Source organism: Nicotiana tomentosiformis, chromosome 7 (genome assembly GCF_000390325.3).
Source record: "Nicotiana tomentosiformis chromosome 7, ASM39032v3, whole genome shotgun sequence".
In the NCBI taxonomy this organism is placed as follows: domain Eukaryota; kingdom Viridiplantae; phylum Streptophyta; class Magnoliopsida; order Solanales; family Solanaceae; genus Nicotiana; species Nicotiana tomentosiformis.
Window position 1 is genome coordinate 89,343,967 of NC_090818.1, and position 18,363 is coordinate 89,362,329.

The window sequence follows — 18,363 nt, forward strand, 5'->3', positions numbered from 1 at the left end:
AGTTGTAATTCTGGATATCACCCTTGTTCTTCTACGACGGAATCATCGTACTCCAGCTCCATTCTTCGGGCATCTTCTTCGTCCTAAGAGAATACAGCAAATCACAAGACCCCAAAAAGAGCAAAAAACTAATCTTCTGGTAGTTACAAGGCCCCAATGATGTCCACTATAGAGTCTACATCTTCTACGAGAGCTTCTTTACACCAAAGGTGAAACAAAAATATACAGTTCATCTTGATCTTCCATTCAGTCCTAAATTTATCTTCAAAGCATCTACAGTTCCTTTCCATCCATATTGTCCACCAAATACTGGGACAATGCTCCACCATTTCTTCTGCCTCAATTGGATACCTAGATCATTCCAGCATGCTATTATTTATGTAGTTGTTCTGTGTACTAACCAGTTTAATCCTTTCATGCTCATGAATAAATACTACAACTTGTTGGGTCACTTTACAATGAAAAAAGAGGTGGCTATTTGTTTCAATCTCATTGCCACACAAAAACATTTAGAGCATAGTTGCATTCCTCTCATTATCAAACTATCATGGGTTAGAACAGCCTCTTTAACGACTAGCCAACAAAAGCATGCTACTTTAAAAGGTATCTTGACCTTCTAGATGTGCTTCCAGTTCCACGGCCCATTGGGTGGTTGTCCAGAACAATTTAAAAACCTATAAGCTGACTTCACAGTATAGATTCCCCTATATCTCTTTCTCATACTATTCCGCCTTCTTCCTCCCTTTGAAGCTATCCAGCAATTTGAAGAATTCATTCACTCTAATAACCTCCCAGTCATTGAGGAACCTTCTGAAGGTTCCAACCCTGCAAGCTCCATGTCTCAGCCATAGTAGCTTGAGGTTGTTGCACTAAATTAAAAATGTCTGAAAAAGTTTCTTTTAGAGGTCCATTCTCAATCCAGTCAACATTTTAAAAAAGAAGTTTTGGTGCTATTACCAACTTTAATTCTGACATTCCTGAACAAGTCTGATCATAAGCATCTTATAGACTTCCAAACACTTAGCCTATAAGCACCAGAAACACTACTAGTACACCACAACCCATCGGCCCCATATTTTTCACTGATTACCTTCTTCCACAAAGCATGTTCCTCCAGGGAAAATCTCCACAGCCACTTCATAATTAAACTCTTATTATGTTGTCTCAAATTTCTGATTCCTAGCCCTCCCTCATTCCTTCTTGTTGTTGATTAGGGTACTCCATTTCACCAGAGGGTACACCTTTTTCTCCTTGTTCCCTTGCCATATGAATTTTCTCCTTAAAACATCCATTGTTTGCTCAACTGTTACTTGTATTGGAAACAAAGACATCACATAAGTAAGAAGAGCATCCAAAACAGTGTTGACTAAAGTAATCCTTGCCCCCTTAGAGAAATAGGTACTTTTCCATGTGGTAAGTTTCTTTTCACATCTCTCCAATACACCATTCCATATCTCATGTGATTTATTTTTTGCTCCCAATGGCATCCCCAAGTATGTAATTGGAAGGTTTCCCACTTGACAACCTAAAACCCCAGCCAATCTCTGAGTGTTAGTGACCTCATTAACTGTATACATCTGGGACTTGCTCCAGTTAACATGTAATCCTGAAACTACTTCAAAAACCAAAAGGATCAACCTCAGATATCTGACCTGCTCTTCTTCAACATCACAGAAAATCAAAGAGTCATCAGCATAAAGAAGATGAGTAATTTTTAAGTTGCTTCTATTATTCACCACCTTGAAACCCTTTATCCACCCCTTTTGATTTGCCTTCTTGATTTTACTATTCAGCCCTTCCATTGCAATTATAAAAAGGAAAGGAGATAGAGGGTCTCCTTGCCTTAAACCTCTCTGTGAAGAAAAGAACCTCTCTAGAGAGCCATTAACCAAGATAGAGAACTTAACATTGCTTATGCAGAAACCTATCCCCCTGATCCATTTATTTCCAAAACCCAATTGATATGATCATCAGTTTGCCTAGAATCCCAGGAATTCGCCCTTTAATTCTAGAATCCACACACACATTTGCTATTAAAGCAGCATCTATGATCTTCCTGCCTTTGATGAAGGCCATTTGTTGAGTGTCAACCAGCTTGTTAATCACTGTCTTCGGTCTTTGTGTCAGCACCTTTGATATGATCTTATACACACTACCTATAAGACTTATAGGTGTGTAATCCTTCAAGTCCACAGCCCAACCTTCTTAGGAGTTAAAGCTACATAAGTAGCATTAAAACTTTTCTCAGAAAGTTCCTGTGAATTAATATTTTGTATGCGAAACATCTTCTTTGATCACATCTCAGCACTACATAAAGAAACCCATGGTGTACCCATCTAAACTCGGGGCTTTGTCTGCAGCATAAGCCTTTAAACCCTCAAGGATTTCTTGCTCTTCGAACTCCCTCTGTAGCCATTGTTCCTCTACCTCACTGATTCTGGGGAAGTTAGGGCCGTTGAACTCTGGCCTTTAAGCTTCAGGTTCAGCATACAATGATTGATAGAAAGCTAAAATCTCACCCTTAATAGCATTCATGTCCTCAGCCTGTGTCGCATCAATGTTATTAAACCTTCTATGAGCATTAGCTTTTTTTTATAAGGTAAAATTTTATTAAATGAAAAAAGGTACCAAGATGGTATAAATATAATAGGTCAGCAACTAACACAAAACAGACCCTATTTCTCTAACCATATTGTCCATAAAACACAGAGAGGAATTGTTCTTCACGAAGCCAATTGACTCTTTGCCATCTTTTGAAATTGCCATGTTTCCGGTAAGCTTTTCACATTTGAGGGCATTGCCCGTCTGACTTCATACATATTTAGAAAGAGCTCCCAGCATTGTTTTGCCACTTTGCAATGAATAAAGAGATGATTGACAGTTTCTAAATCTTCTTCACACATATAGTATCAGTTAATCAGAATAGTTCCTCTCCTTTACATATTTTCCTGAGTTAAACAAGCTTCCTTTGCCGCCACCCACCCAAAACAAGCTACTTTAACAGGTGTTTAGATTTTCAAATTGCTTTCTATGGCCAGTCTGAATCATGCATCCCCAGTTGCTTTTGTAATAAAGTGTAGCATCTATTGAGAGTGAATTTTCCATCACCACTAGCAGCCAGATTAATGAATTTTTCTTATTATCCTCCAAATTAACACTGTCCAGCAACTGCAACAATTGAGCATATTCATCTATTTCCCAGTCATTAAGGCCTCTCATAAACATCAATACCAGCCGTTATTTGAGTACAAATCTGATATATTTCCCTTTTTGTTTGTCGAGCAACTGTATAAAACTGGAAATCTTGATCTGAAACTCTCATTTCCCATCCATACATCATACCAGAATAAAATACTATTGCCATTCCCCCATTTCAGCTTAATAAGCTGTCTATATTCACCCCATAGATTGCTAATGGTAATCAAAACTCCTCCCACAGAAGAAGACTCACAAGGAGTCCAATAATCCTTCCTTCCATATTTGACTTCAACAAGTTGCTTCCATAGTCAGTTGCTGCCATCATTAAACCTCCAAAGCCATTTACATAATAGGCTTTTAATTATGCAACCTCAAATTTCTTACTCCCAACCCCCTTCTTACCTTTTAACAGCTCTTTCCATTTAACCAAATGAAATTTCCTGCTATCAGCATTACCTTCCCACAGGAATTTATTTCTCATAGCATTCAATTTTTTCTCTATTGTTGCTGGCATTTTGAAAAGGGGCATCAGATAAGTTGGTATACCATCCAACACACTATTAATCAATGTAAGTCTTCCCCCAATGACAAGAATTGCGTTTTCCATGGAGCTAATTTGCGGTTACATCTGTCCAATACTCCTTGCCACATCTTCTTATCATTCTTCTTAGCTCCTAGTGGTAAGCCTAAATAAGTGGTAGGTCGTTGCTCCACCTTACAGCCCATAATATCTGCCAGATCACTAATGCAATGATCTGCATTAATACTAAATACACTACTCTTAGCTCGGTTCACTTTCAATCCTAATACAGCTTCAAAAGCTAATAGTATCTCTCTTAGATGTAGGAAATTACCTTTCTCAACTTCACATAAAACCAAAGTATCATCAGCATAAAGTATGTGTGACACTGTTAATTCTTCTCCCTGATTTCTTCCACATTTCAGCCCTCTAATCCATCCCAAATTTTCTGCTTTTTGAAGCATTCTGCTCAAAATTTTCATCATCAACAAAACAAAACAGTTTAATCCACTCACATTCCACAAAATAATGTTGACCTTCATTAATAACCATCCCATACTGATTTCCCCCAATTCCAAAAGCTAGACTCTGGAAAATTCACATTGAAAACAAAATTCTATACCTCAAAGCTCCCTTGCTCCCTCTTAGGAGTAGTGCATGTCTTCAGAATTGCTGCCTCCCTCAACTCTTGTCTACGACTGTCAATTTTCATAAATAGAGATAAAGCTTCCTTTTCACACCCCTGAAAGTTAACGTCGTATGCCTTACTCAGCTTTAAGATATTTTTGTGGACCCACAGAGAAGCATCCATCTCTGCCTCGATGAATTACACATCAAGAGGTTCTACGTCATCTACTGACCATGATTCACAGTCTTCATCAACAACCATCTGGTTAGAACTAGAAGAAAGAGAAGAAAAAGGAATGATTTCTCTCTCTGAGTTTGTCCCCCTATCTCCCTCTTCTTCACCTTGCAAGCTGGTATTTTCTGTGGAAGCTATCACGAAAGTTCTTTCGTCTCTCTCTAGAAAAGGTACCAAAGGAAGTGAATTAATTGTGTTGAGATTCGCTATTATTTCTGCCTCCCTTGGATCGGATCTATAACTAGAGCCCAGAACCAAAAATCTATTTTCTGATCTAAAATTAACACCAATTTCTGGGCTTTTTAAAATCTCAAAATTGGGCCCAGAACTATCAGGAATTAAAGAGCCCCTTGACCCATAACCTTTGGCCTAGTCATTATCTTCCTTACTGGCACTTCTTTAACTAGTGGACCCCTATTCCCTTTATATTTTTCCCAGCTTACAATTCTTTAACCACTGGACCCCGATTCAAATTCAAACCGCACCTACCCTTAGCCATGTGCCCTGTCCCATCCACCACTTTTGCCACCTAGTCCATAGGGTTTAGATATATCTCCCACCGTCACCGCAGCTTCATCAGTTCTGGCGCTCCAACTCACTGGTGCTTCACTCCAAACCGGAATCGAGAAGACAACACCAATTTTTTCCACCTCTATACTTCTGGGAATTGCTTCAAAATGGACCCTTTACTTTCAATCGAGCCCATTTTAGATGATTATGCAGAGATGTTTCTTCCTCTGTCTCAATCCACCCTCCACGTCTATCCCAATCTCCTTAAACATTTTCTGAGACCATAGATGAAAAGGTAAACCCAGAACCCTAATTCATACCCATTCGAGGTTGGTAGTGGCTGAAAGACACCTTGCAGGCACCCTGCTATCGGTGACCACCAGTCAAGCTTCATTAAATTGTTTCTCCATCTCCACTCCCCCATCATAGAATGCTATGCCATTTTCCTGGAAGGAAACTCGAAGAAATATTTTGAACCATGTAGATCATACATTTGTATCCCTGGGATTGCACTCCATTTGTTGCTAGACCACCTCCTAATGTCAGAGAAAGTGGGTAATTCCTTACTGATTACAAAGCTCCAGATTAGACATCTGCTCAAAAATCTTCATCGCCTATGGCTGGCCATTCATAACTATTCATTGTGATGTAGAATGGTTCTCCAACGACGAGAATCCCCCTTTTGCTTCCCACTTATCAGTTTTGAATGCTTCTTTGTATGACTGATCCGCAGCAGTTATTATCAGAGGGTTCACATGTATCTGTATAACTGGAGACCCCCTATTAATGAACCTTTCTATCTTTAATGCAACTTCCTTCCGGCCTGCATTAAATGTAGCTTCTGGAAGAATTATAACTGCTCTACGTACTCCTTGCACTGCAACAACACTAATGAACTTGCCATAGTCATTGAACATTTTGGCACAATAAAAACTAAAGACATCACCGCGACTCTTCCATCTCCTGATACCATTCCCCTTCCCTTCTGAAGTGATATGCAGGAGCTCACATATCCACAGCAAGACTTTCCGGCTTAGGGAAATCCTCCTCATGAAATTTGTCTTTCGCTCCACCCACTCATACCAAATCTGTGCTCTATCTTTGTTCTCAGTAATATGGAAAGACTTATCACCAATATTGAATAGATTCTGCTATCCATGATAAAAAGAAAGAAAATGAAGTTTTAAAACAATCACCAAGGAATGATTGATAAAAAACTAAGTTAATCCAAGCAACCAGACATCTCACAGTAGGCAAAACTCACTGGAAAGAGGTTTTGGACTCTATTCTAGGGACTCGTGCCCGAGAGCATTTTTTCAAACTTCTAAGCAGATGAAAATCATACTACTCTATTTTAAATGTAAATATTCAAGAGTGACCAAAGTCTGCTGGTTAATAAAACATATAGACCAGCAAAAATGTGCATAAAATCAAAGTTCCTCACTAGATCTCATGACCCTCAAAATTAGTAAGAAAATCAAGAACGGGATCCATAGTCAAGTCTACCATATTTACACATTTAGTGTAAGATCAGTTAACATGTTGTCTTTATTCTTTTGCACATTCAAGAAAGGTATAAATCTGACCAATGGGATAGCAAATGTAATTTAGGAGCCATATAAGAATTTAAATCTTCTAACCTTCGTACTGCCAAACCAAATTCCAAGATCATAATTGATTCCACCAGATATCCGATATGCCTAGTACGCCAAAAGAGCTACAGCCAGGGGAAGAAGATTCATCAGTTAGACAGTTCCACAAGATACTAACAAGCTTTTCCATTATACACGAACAGAAAGAAAAATATTGACTTAGCAATTGGAAATTATGAAAATTCAAATCACCTTATAATCAAACACATACATAAGCTGAAAGCAAGCAATACACAAAAACCAGTAAAGGCACATTTGGCCAATCTTCCAAAATCAACTTATTTTGAGAAACACTTTTGCCAAAATAGATTGTCAAAGAAGTACTTGGGGAGAATAGCAGCTTGCATGTGGCCACACAATTTGAAAAGCACGTTTTGTTTAGCCAATCTTTTCAAAAGGTGACTTTGAGTGTCAAATTATGAAGAAAAAAACATCTAAATATTCGCTTTACATCTAAATCTGATTTGCGCCATCTTTGTTTCCGTGAGTGTTGTGCGAAAAGCAACACCACCAGCAGGCTCCTCAGGTTCCGGTGAGAAAACCCCAGCCAACCCCACCGAAAAAATCCTCCCCATGCGCCCTCACGCGCCGAACAGAGGAGGAATTTTCCGGCAAAATTTCTTCAGGACAGCTTGCTCGCAAGGGAATTCCGAGCCTATACATCCAGGTTACAACAAATTCCGACGACCTTTTTATTTTTCGGCGAGTTGTTTGCAGATTCTGGCAGTTGTTTACTTTTTCCAGCGAGCTAAACTGACTATCCTTTATTTCTTTTTTCTGTTTTTGGTGATATTTTGCTAGAACTCTCCTTCAATCTTATCATGTCTCTAGGGTTGGATATTTTTGGTTCCATAAACACAAGAATTGAGAGTTCAAGTGTTATGATTACCAGTGTTTTTGAAAGCGAGAAGCGCAAAAAAGCGACAGGGGCTTGCCTCGCTTCAAAAGCGAAGCGCACGCTTCATTGAAGTGAAGCGCAATTCTTAAAAACATAATGTAAACCTTGCAAAGACACAATATAAATAATCAAAAAGTTCAATTTATATATAAGAAAAAAACATAATCAAATAAACTGAATATAATATATATATATATATATATATATATATATATATATATATATATATATATATATAATAATTAACTTTATAAACTGAAATACACATAAAAATTAATAAATAAAGGCTAAAATACTAATCAAATAAACTGAAAATATAATATATATATATATATATATATATATATATATATAAAAAAATAATTAACTTTATAAATTGAAATACACATACAAATTAATAAATAAAGGCTAAAATACTAAATGAGAAGAATAAAAGGAAGAAAAAAATCGCGCCTGCCCTAGCTGTGAGCAGACGCCTGGACGGGAACAAGAAGAAGAAAGAAGAAAGAAAAAATGGAGAAGAAGAACAGAGAAGAAGAAGAAGAAGAAAGAAGAAAGAAGAAAAATTACCAGGAGGATTGGAGAGGTCTTTGGCGACTTGAACCCTAGCAGCACTTAGCAGCAATTGATTTTGGGAAGAAGAGAGAAATGGTCTTCGCTTTGGTCTTAGGGGTCTGTTTTGTATAATAAAAAAACATACCCAAACTTTTTTAAAAAAAAACTGACCGTCTAAACAGAAGCGAGCGATTCTGCGCTTCTCGCTTCAAGGTCACTTCGCATTTTTTCAACTGAAGCGAGCGCTTCGTGTGGTCGAGTCGCCTCAGGCATGGAAAAGCGAGCAGTCATCGCTTCGTGTCGCTTCTCGCTTAAAGCGATCGCTTCGTCACTTTATAAAACACTGATGATTACTTCAAAATCCTTAATGGGAAGTTCAAAGTACATAGCTTGGGCTTCCTCGATTGAGTTGTGGTGCAAGGATCAAGGATGTCATGATCACTTAACCAAAAAGACTAGTGAGAGATGAAAAGGTCAAATCACTTTGGGAGAAGATCGGTGCTCAGTTGTGTAATATCTTGTGGCGATCTATTGATTCCAAGTTGATGCTTTTGTTTCGTCCATTACAGACATGTCATTTAGTTTGGGAAAAGGGTCGCACCTTATACACTAATGACATATCTCATGTTTATGATGTGATATCACGGGTGAGAAATTTGAAGAAACAGGATTTGGATATGTCTACTTACTTGGGACAAGTACAGACAGTCATAGAGGTATTCGAAAAGTTGATGCCAGCTTCTGCTAGTGTTGAAAAGCGGCAAGAACAACAACAGAAGATGTTTCTAGTTCTTACACTCGCTGGACTTGCTAATGACCTTGATTCAGTACGCGACCAGACTTTGGCTAGTCCGACTGTCTCTACAGTTGATGAATTATTCTCTCAATTACTTTGCCTTGCTGCAGCGCCTAGTCATACAGTGATCTCATTACAAACAGCTGAACCCTCTGTTCTCGAATCCCAGACAGAGGAAAATCGAGCATCTCCAACTATGGAGAATAGACGAGGAGGATTGGAAGGTCTCGATCCAAGTGTTCTTATTGTAATAAGCTTGGACACACTCGTGAGGTATGTTACTTTTTACGTGGCCGACCACCTAAACATGCACATGTTGCTCAAACCGAGATTGCAAGTAACCAAGGTTTTTTTATCTGAAGGGGAATATAATGAGTTCCTTCAGTATCGAGCAAGTAAGCAGACACCTCCACAAGTAGCATCTGTTGCTCAAATTGATACTTCTATTGCTGGTAATTCCTTTACATGTGGTTCTATGTCTACTACTCGTGGACCGTCGGTCATGAACTCAGGCGCCTTTGATCATATTTCTAGTAATAGGTCACTTTTGTCAAATATTATTTATTTACAATCTCTTTCCAATGCTACTCTAGTCAATGGAGTCCAAACAAAAGCAAAAGTTGTTGGACAAGCTAATCTCATATCCATTGTCACTTTATACTCTGGTCTTTATGTCCCTGGCTATCCTTTTAATCTTGCATCTATTAGTCGGTTGACTCGTGCCCTCCATTGTGGTATATATTTTATTTACAATTCTTTTGTTATGCAGGACCACAGTACGGGACAGACGATCGGCACAGGGCGTGAATCACAAGGCCTTTATTCCCTTGACTCACTCAATCCCTCCACAACATGTCCAGTTACAAATCCTCCCGACCTAATTCACAGGCGTTCAGGACATCTAACTTTATCCAAGCTTTAGAAGATAGTGCCTAGTTTGTCTAGTTTGTCTACATTAGATTGAGTCATGTAACTTGGGGAACATACCAGAGCCACCTTTTTGCGTGGTGCTGAGAGTTATGCAAAGTATTTTTTCTTTAGTTCATTATGATATATAGGGCCCTAGTAGAGTCAGACTGTCAGTTCAATCTTAGGATTTTGTTATTTTGTTAGTCTCGTTGATGATTACTGAACATGTACTTGGATTTTCCGAATGAAAGATCGTTCTAAGTTATTTTCTACAGTGTTATCAAAGGTGCGCTTAAAGCGCGCTTAAACCTTGAAGCGAGGCTCAAAACATGTTGAGCGCTTCGCTTTGCTTAGCGAGTGCTTCAGTGCTTTCATCAAGGCTCCAAGGCATACTTTTCCTTGCAAATGAGCGTAATCTTGAAGAGGCAACACAAAATAATTAATATTTCACTTTATCGTAACTTTTCTTCAATTTCTTTGTTCATATATTTGGTATTCATGCTTATAGATATTAGTCATGGACTACATATACATATTTGTAGTTTTTATCCATTTGCGCCTTTCTTAATTAAAGCTCACGTTTTTTTTGCACTTTGCATTTAAAGTCCTAATAGACCTTAGAGCTTTTTTGCGCTAATCTCCTTTGATAACATTGGGTTTCTATATTCCAGAGCTTTTGTGCTCAAATAAAAAATCAATTTGGCGTTTGTATTCGCATCTTTCACAGTGATAATGCCTTAGAATACTTATCCTCTCAATTTCAGCAGTTTATGACTTCTCGGGGAAGTATTCATCAAACATCTTATCTGTATACCCCTCAACAGAATGGGGTAGCAGAAAGAAAAGAATAAGCACCTCACTGAGATTACTGGTGGCATACTTCTCATTAAACCCCATCCAGAGTCAGATTCCACATTCAGTATTGTTTCCTCAGTCACCCTTATACTCTATTCCCGCTTGTGTTTTCGGGAGAACATGTTTCGTTCATAACTTAGCTCCCGGAAAAGATAAGTTAGCTCCTCGTCCTCTCAAGTGTATCTTCCTTAGTTATTCACGAGGTCAAAAGAGATCATTGCTATTCATATGATCTTCGTTTCGTAGGTACCTTATGTCAGCTGATTTCACATTTTGTGAGTCTCGACCTTACTTTACTTCTTCTGACCACCTTGATATATATGGGGTCTTACCTATACCGACTCTAATGAAGAGCTTACTATAGCTCTTCCTACATTCTCAATCACAGAAGTTTTACCCATACCGACCGTTGAGGAATCTAGCGTTGTTCTTCCTAGATCCCCAACCACAGGAAGACCACTCTTAACTTATTATCGTTGTCCGAATCCAGCATCAGTCCCAGCTGATTCACATCATGCACCTGACCCTACTCCTACTGCGGATTTGTCTCCTCCTAGTCCACTAATTGTACTTCGGAAAGTATATGGTCCACATTAATCCTAATCCTGTCGGTTTAAGTTATCATCGTCTGTAGTGAGACTGGATTTAATCCAACTGGAGTCATGTTCACTAAGATGGAATATTTCATTGTAGTGAGACTGAATTTATTCCATTTGATCCATTTGTCACCAAACCGCATATCCATCAGCATTTCTAGTAAATAAGACTAGTTAACTTTTTCAAAAACTCTCTCTACATCTAGCTTGCATAAAATCCCAGGAATCCCACTTTTTAACCTCCCATCTAGTAACTCACACCACAATTGAAACACTATTTACTCCCACACAATCTCACTCCTTCACCAGCTTCTTCACAAGAAACACACACAAATACACACCCATGTCTGTAGCCGAAAACCCCAATAGCAGTACAAAAGTTCTGTAAACAGATCTAACGAAAACCACAGCCAGATCCAACTCCACATTTTTTTTGATAAGAGACAAACTCTACTTCACCCATTTAGTTTGGTTGAGAAGGCACCAGTAAGGAATTACGATGTTGGAGGTCTCTCCTAAAGCTCCATCTCGAGGCCCACGACTTTCCTTGGAGAAATTAACTAGGGTAGCGGCCTCGACATTTTTGCTGACAAAACTAGGTCAAGTTAGCAATCACAATGGTGACAAGAGCAAATTTAGACAAAAATGGGCTTTTCACCAAAATGCAACCGAGAATTGCGTCAAATGTTTGTCTGTTTTGTTCTAATTTTATTGGGTCATGAAGGGATGTGTCTTATGTTTTCTTTACTTGTTAACAACAGTTCCATTTGTATTATTTCGTACTTATGTTGGTGAAAATGGTGTTTTGAGATACAGGAGTGTAAGAAGGTGTTGGGCAACGACAGCGGAGAAGTTGATACCAGTGGCGTCGAGGGCACTGCTTCAATCGACGGAGACTACCTCACAAGGTTATATTTGGGTTTTAGGTTGATGAAGATGATGATGTGCCATGATTTTATAGGTCGTGGCAATGATGTGTAACACATCAGGGCAAGTGAGAAACACATAGAGTTATATGTGTTTAAAATGTGTATTCTGACCAACTAGAGGTGTTCAATTGGAAAATTGTGAAGTAAGGGGGAACAACTTTACATGATTTTTTTCCATCTACCTAATCCATGGTGAGAGGAGTTACCCAGTACTAATATTAGTGGAAGGCAGCAGGTATCCGGTGGAATAATCAAGAACCATTCAAGCTTCATACCGCTGTATCAAAAAATTAAGGATAGTTTGGTAAAATTCAGTTTTTGCTAAGCATATTTTCGTCTTGAAATATTAATTTTCTACTTCTGCTTCCAATGAGAAGCTACAAGTTTCTGCTTCCTCTGTACTCCTTCGAATCACTTTTTTTCGAGAAATTGGCCAAACACTTCAATTCTCCAAAATAAGTACTACTGAAAAATAAGCACTGGTAATTTTTCAAAAACTAGGTCAAACATGCTATAAACCAAGTTTTGCATATAAAACTAAAGCAATATAACATATTGGTGCACATTAAATCTCCACGCATTTCTACATGTGAATCATAATTGAAGTCAAGAGAGGATGCATAAATGTCAAAATATGGTAACCTGGTGGCAGTAATCATTTCGGATTTTCTTGCTCTATGTAAAACTCAACAAACAATTTGCCCCCAGCCCCCCCTCACACCACCCCCCCCCCCCAAAAAAACCCAAAAGGAAATAGATGAAATCCCGTATTATGGCTGATAGGTGAATATGGTTATTTCTGGCTTGAAATTCAGATAAAAATCAAAGACGGATATCTTCAAGAATAGGAAAAGAACCTGTCACACTTTTTGACCTACAAAACTGTGTATCCTTTAAAAAAAAGTATTCCCAAATGTACTTTTGAGGACACAATTAAGAAAATGAAAAGTGAACTCCCTATACCAGTTTAAGTTTTTAGATGAGATCGTCACACACTTCAATATGGTATCTAAACAGGCATAGGTTCTAGGTTCGAGTTTCACTATCGTCCATTAACAGACAGTAATTTTACGTGCTTGGCTCATGAAAAAGAATCAAGCCTTCATGTGAGGGAACGTGTTAAAGACATAACTGAGAAAATAAAAAATGTGCTCTCTAACAGCTTAAACTTTCAAATGAAATAGTCACACACTTCAACATGTACAACTTACGAGCCAAGATAAACACTTGGGCAACAGGATTTGGTCTTTAATTACTAGAAAGCCATTTAAAGGAACATCATATAAAACACATCTTAGTACAGTTTGAACCTGCACCTTTTGAGTCAAATAATTGTAATAATACATAATGAATAAAGCACTGTAACACCATATTGAAAATCCGAACCTGAACCAACAAATTGCACGCCATAGACAGAAGATCTTCGCCATACATACTCTCTTGAGCATCCAAATCTTTTGACAGTGGGAGATTTTCACAGTACAATTGTGTCATCTTTACGGCTGTTGTCTCCAGCTCTGGAAAAGAAGAATGTTAATACTCTAGGAGCCAGCATCATCTCAGGGTTAATGCATGTGCTAGGATACAATCATGCTTGAACAAAAACAATATGCATCTTATGCACCAAAAATGGGCTTTGCACAGATGTTGACTTTCTTAAAAAGACATAACTTCATGAGATGATTAGATGAACTGAGATGTCAAAGCTTCTTACATGATTAGTGACACATTATGCTCGGCCACAAAACTATAGATATTCAAGACACTACAGGCTAGCACCATTTGAACTATTGATAACCATGATTGGTGCAAAGCATTTACTCTTTCCATCAAGAGAGCAGCAGACTCAGATTAATATTTTGGGAAACACCAAAAGAAGTCCACTTTTCTCGAAAGGTTCCAACTGTTGTATTCAGACCCCACTTATGGATTAAACTGGGTTTGTTGTTGTCGTTGTTGTTCCAACTGTTGTATTTCTTCTCCTTATAGATAATGTCTAATATAGCATCTCTAATTTGGTAAAGATCAAAAATCTGTCACATGCATATTTTTGTCACTTGACATAAAAAATAAAAATTTCAACTGTCATCTTAAACATCATGTCAAGTCACCCTAGGAACATGTTAAATAAGTGGAGTGAAGGCAAATGCTGACTGACGATGTAAGAAAAAATTTGAATTGAACCTACTACATCTCATTCCTAATAAGCATATAAAAAAGATGAGTTGTCTAGAGACTCCCAACCTCTCCATACAAGCTATGTACCTGCCAACCCCAACCACCACTCCACACACTACCCCCCCCCCCCCCAAACACACACACAAAAAATGAACCACCAACAATGAGGTGGAGATTTTCAGAGCACAAGTGCACTCTAGTTCGACCTTCACCAATAACCCTCACCATCCTAATGCCCCAATACTTAAATATTCCATTTCACCTTAACTTAAACCCCTACCATCACCAAAAACACAGTCCTTGCCACTACAAAAAGCCAACCCACTATTGATCCCTCGACTATAAAATTCCTCCCTCATATCTACTGTACCATTCTATTATTGCAACCTGCCCAGAATAAAAACATATACTGACAGTCCGCAAGCAATCCAAGATGTATGGACATTAACATATTTCAATGTTTCAATTCCCTTTCACTATGACCCCTAAGTTAAAATTCACGTCTTGGATAAAAACATTAATTCAACATGCATCTACTTCAAATCATATCCACACCCAAACTAAAGGAAAAAAAAAAAGAACAGGCTATACATAAGTGCGTTCCTTCAGTTGATTCAACAGAGAAATGCACTGGGATATCAGTGTATAACTGTTTCTCCGTATGCACATACTGATATGTGCTTCAAGTTATGTGTTTGGCCATCCTTATAACGAGCACCTGTCTTCATCTTACACCGATATGAAAAATAATGTGTTCTAGATGTACCATTTAGTGGAAGAGTGAACATGCTTCCAACAATATTTTGAATTTTGAAGACAGTAATATGCTGCCCAAGAGTCTTTCTGGGATTTGTTGGAATAGGTTCACAGCATTCCATCAACTTCTCCAGAAGCTGTGTCTTCTTATCAAGATCCAAAATGTGTAAAAACGTTTCAACATCGGAAGCAAAACAAGCCAAATGTCCAAACCTGCAATCAAGGAAGGAAAACTCTAAGGATAATAAAGGGCAGCCCGGTGCACTAAGCTCCCGCTATGAGTAGGGTCCGGGGAAGGGCCGGACCACAAGGGTCTATTGTACGCAGCCTTACCTTGCATTTCTGCAAGAGGCTGTTTCCACGGCTTGAACCCATGACCTCCTGGTCACATGGCAGCAACTTTACCAGTTACGTCAAGGTAAATGGAGGTTATAATCAAGTATAACTACGAGACATCCCAAAACAGAGTAGAATACAACCCCGATTTGGACAAATCAGCAAAATGGAATGAGCATGACCGAAAAAGATTTCCCACAAAGTTATCCATCCGTGCAAAAGTTAAATATCTTTCAACAAGAACTTCAATTGCAGAGCACGTATGTTGATCAGTTCCAACTTAGACTCTCTAATTCACAACTCAGACTATTCTCAGTTGACATCCATGGTATATTCAATTCTAATATTACTTGTAAAACATCCTAAGGTAATGATGTTGTTGCTCATTACAGTCTTCAAGAAGAATCTCAGAAGTCTTACATTACCCTATCTTGATTTTAAAATTCAAATTAACTAGGGAAGGCAAAAAATTGATGAAAAATATTAGAATCTACCTGAAAAAATATTCTATCAAAACCTGCGTCAACTTATTCGCATCACCCTTTCCATGTAAAAGTTTTCTTCTTTCAATCTCAATATTTGCCAAGTATGGACATCTTACAGTATCATCACTTGCCTCTGTTAACAACTTTTGTACAAGAGATGACGCATTTGATAGCCGAGAACCAAACTACATTCAACAACTTGCATGAGTCAGACATTATAGATTTTTGTCCTAGAAGCTGGAGTAACAATTCATAAATTACTAGGGATATCAGCAATTACTGCTTCATCTGTCAAATGAGAAACATGGGAGTCCATCGACTTTAGAGGATAAGTAGAATCATTCTTTGTTCCCATGCACAAGCTACCATCATCCTCCAGTAAACAGCCAAGATAATGGAGGAAACACTCCCAGTCATCAGGGCTGCCAAAGAATTTAGTGTTACACATACTTTTATGATGAACAGTGGAAAACAAAGCCAAAAATTACTTCCTACATGAGCATAAGAGAAATTAATATCATTTGGTTACCACCTCCATCATTCCAAAAGTAAGATTTCATGCAAGGTCAAAACTTTCATACTGACCTTGGTTCTTAAAGAGACTTAACATGGACCATGTGTAACAATAAAACAAGACAAAGAATGCTAGTGAGAATCTAATTCTTTATGCATAGTGCTTTTGCACTAAAACTGAAGAAATCTGCCAGGGTTATACGGGAAAAGACCTGCATAAAACCAGGCTTTGCTGTTTTGTGAACAAATAGAAAATAAAATGGTGAAACATTATTTGGTACTAGCTTTTTTTAAAAGGATTATTTGGTACTAACTTGATGTGTTTGGATAGAAAGAAAGACCTTTTTTTAATGGATAATCTAAGAAAAAAATGCTAGCATACGTCAAAACGGAGACAAAGATGAGTTTGTACTGCAGATAGCAGTCCTCATTTTGTCTCTGAAATTCATGATTAACAATACTTTTGGTGCTGTGTGCTGGTAGACTTGAATTTTCATGATTAACCATCTTTTTAGACAGCAAGAGAGAAAGAAGAACAGAAGAAAGACAATACATCCTCCTCCAGCTAAATGAATCAAAATCATATTAAAAATGAATCAACATCACATCAATGAAGCAGAAATTTGGTCGTGGAGGAACTATTGGCGAAGAAACTTCTAATTACTTTTCATTTGTGTACTTGAGTATACCCAGTTCTTGAAATAGGTGGAGATATCTTATGTCTAGGATGGAGATGTGCTGCCCTCAAAGTTTTATAAACTTTATAAGTACCCTAATATATTTAAATAGTTGTAAACGTTCCTCCTTACAAATAAATGTAAGGGGTAGCAACTTCATCATTCATAACAGGGGCTGCTTTATAATATGTTAAGAAATTAGACAACATAATATATAAAGGAATATAAGGAGACAAGAAATGACTAGAAAATTTTATCTTCCACCAGCTGATAAGTGAACTGTGAACTAAACTTCTATAAAAAAAGAAACTAATTTAGTTACTAAACTTGAGTAATCCATTTAATAACAAACTTTTGAACTTATAATTTAAACACTTCAGTTGTTTTTATTTCACTTAGTATCTTTAATGATCTACATTTGCATAATTTGGTCTTAAGTCAGACAAATTTCTTAAAAGAAAAACTAAGAATGGAGCAACAAATGCCATTTCTTAAAGAATAAAGATAATAAGTCAAACAGAATTTGAATGTTCTTATTCAATGCAAGTTAAATCCAAAATTTCCTCGAAACTCAACTGAGAGACAAATAATATGTCAGTGAGGAGGACGTTTTAATTGTCAGATTTAAATACGTGTTTGTGTGTGCGTTAAGATCATCTTGTTTGCAGTTTGGCTGTTGACTAGAACATGGAATTGCAAACAGTGTTACATAATTTTTTTCCACGGCGTTGGTGTCCGTTCCAGGTTGCCCTTGAAGAATTCACCGAGAGCTTGCTACAGCGGCAAACACAAATCCAAGGTAATCATGTCCACTAAAGGCTGGAGCAAGTCGGCTCCATTGAACCAACCCTTTGGATATCCAAACAGTGTTATTTAAACTTGTGTTGATACATCTCTAGCCTCCTTTTTTTCTTTTTTCTTTTTTACTGATCAAAAAAAAAGTAGGAATTCATTTTGTTGCATTTTTAAAAATACTCTAGTACCCAGAACCATTTGTAGCCCCTCCCCAGCCACAGTGCCTATATTCATCCCTGGTTTTGCTAGAAGCCATCTTATTCAAATTATTATCTTCTTTAACAAACAAAATATTCACCGAGACAAATTATCTTCTTTGGTATCTCCCAGAATATCTGGAAAC

At 37.8% G+C, this 18,363-nt stretch overlaps 1 protein-coding gene across 3 annotated transcripts in view; it reads right to left on the reverse strand.

Annotated features, from left to right (window-relative positions):
* The window catches only part of LOC104095369 (N-terminal acetyltransferase B complex auxiliary subunit NAA25), a 51,571-nt gene that overhangs the window by 21,047 nt on the left and 12,161 nt on the right, over positions 1 to 18,363 (reverse strand). For all 3 annotated transcript variants that reach the window (XM_070181707.1, XM_070181706.1, XM_009601490.4), the window contains 5 exons: positions 16,316 to 16,457; positions 16,045 to 16,220; positions 15,225 to 15,427; positions 13,667 to 13,797; positions 6,731 to 6,807 (listed from right to left, as the gene is read on the reverse strand). In XM_070181707.1, coding sequence (XP_070037808.1) covers positions 6,731 to 6,807; positions 13,667 to 13,797; positions 15,225 to 15,427; positions 16,045 to 16,220; positions 16,316 to 16,457 — 729 coding nt within the window. The remainder of the gene's footprint in view (positions 1 to 6,730; positions 6,808 to 13,666; positions 13,798 to 15,224; positions 15,428 to 16,044; positions 16,221 to 16,315; positions 16,458 to 18,363) is intronic.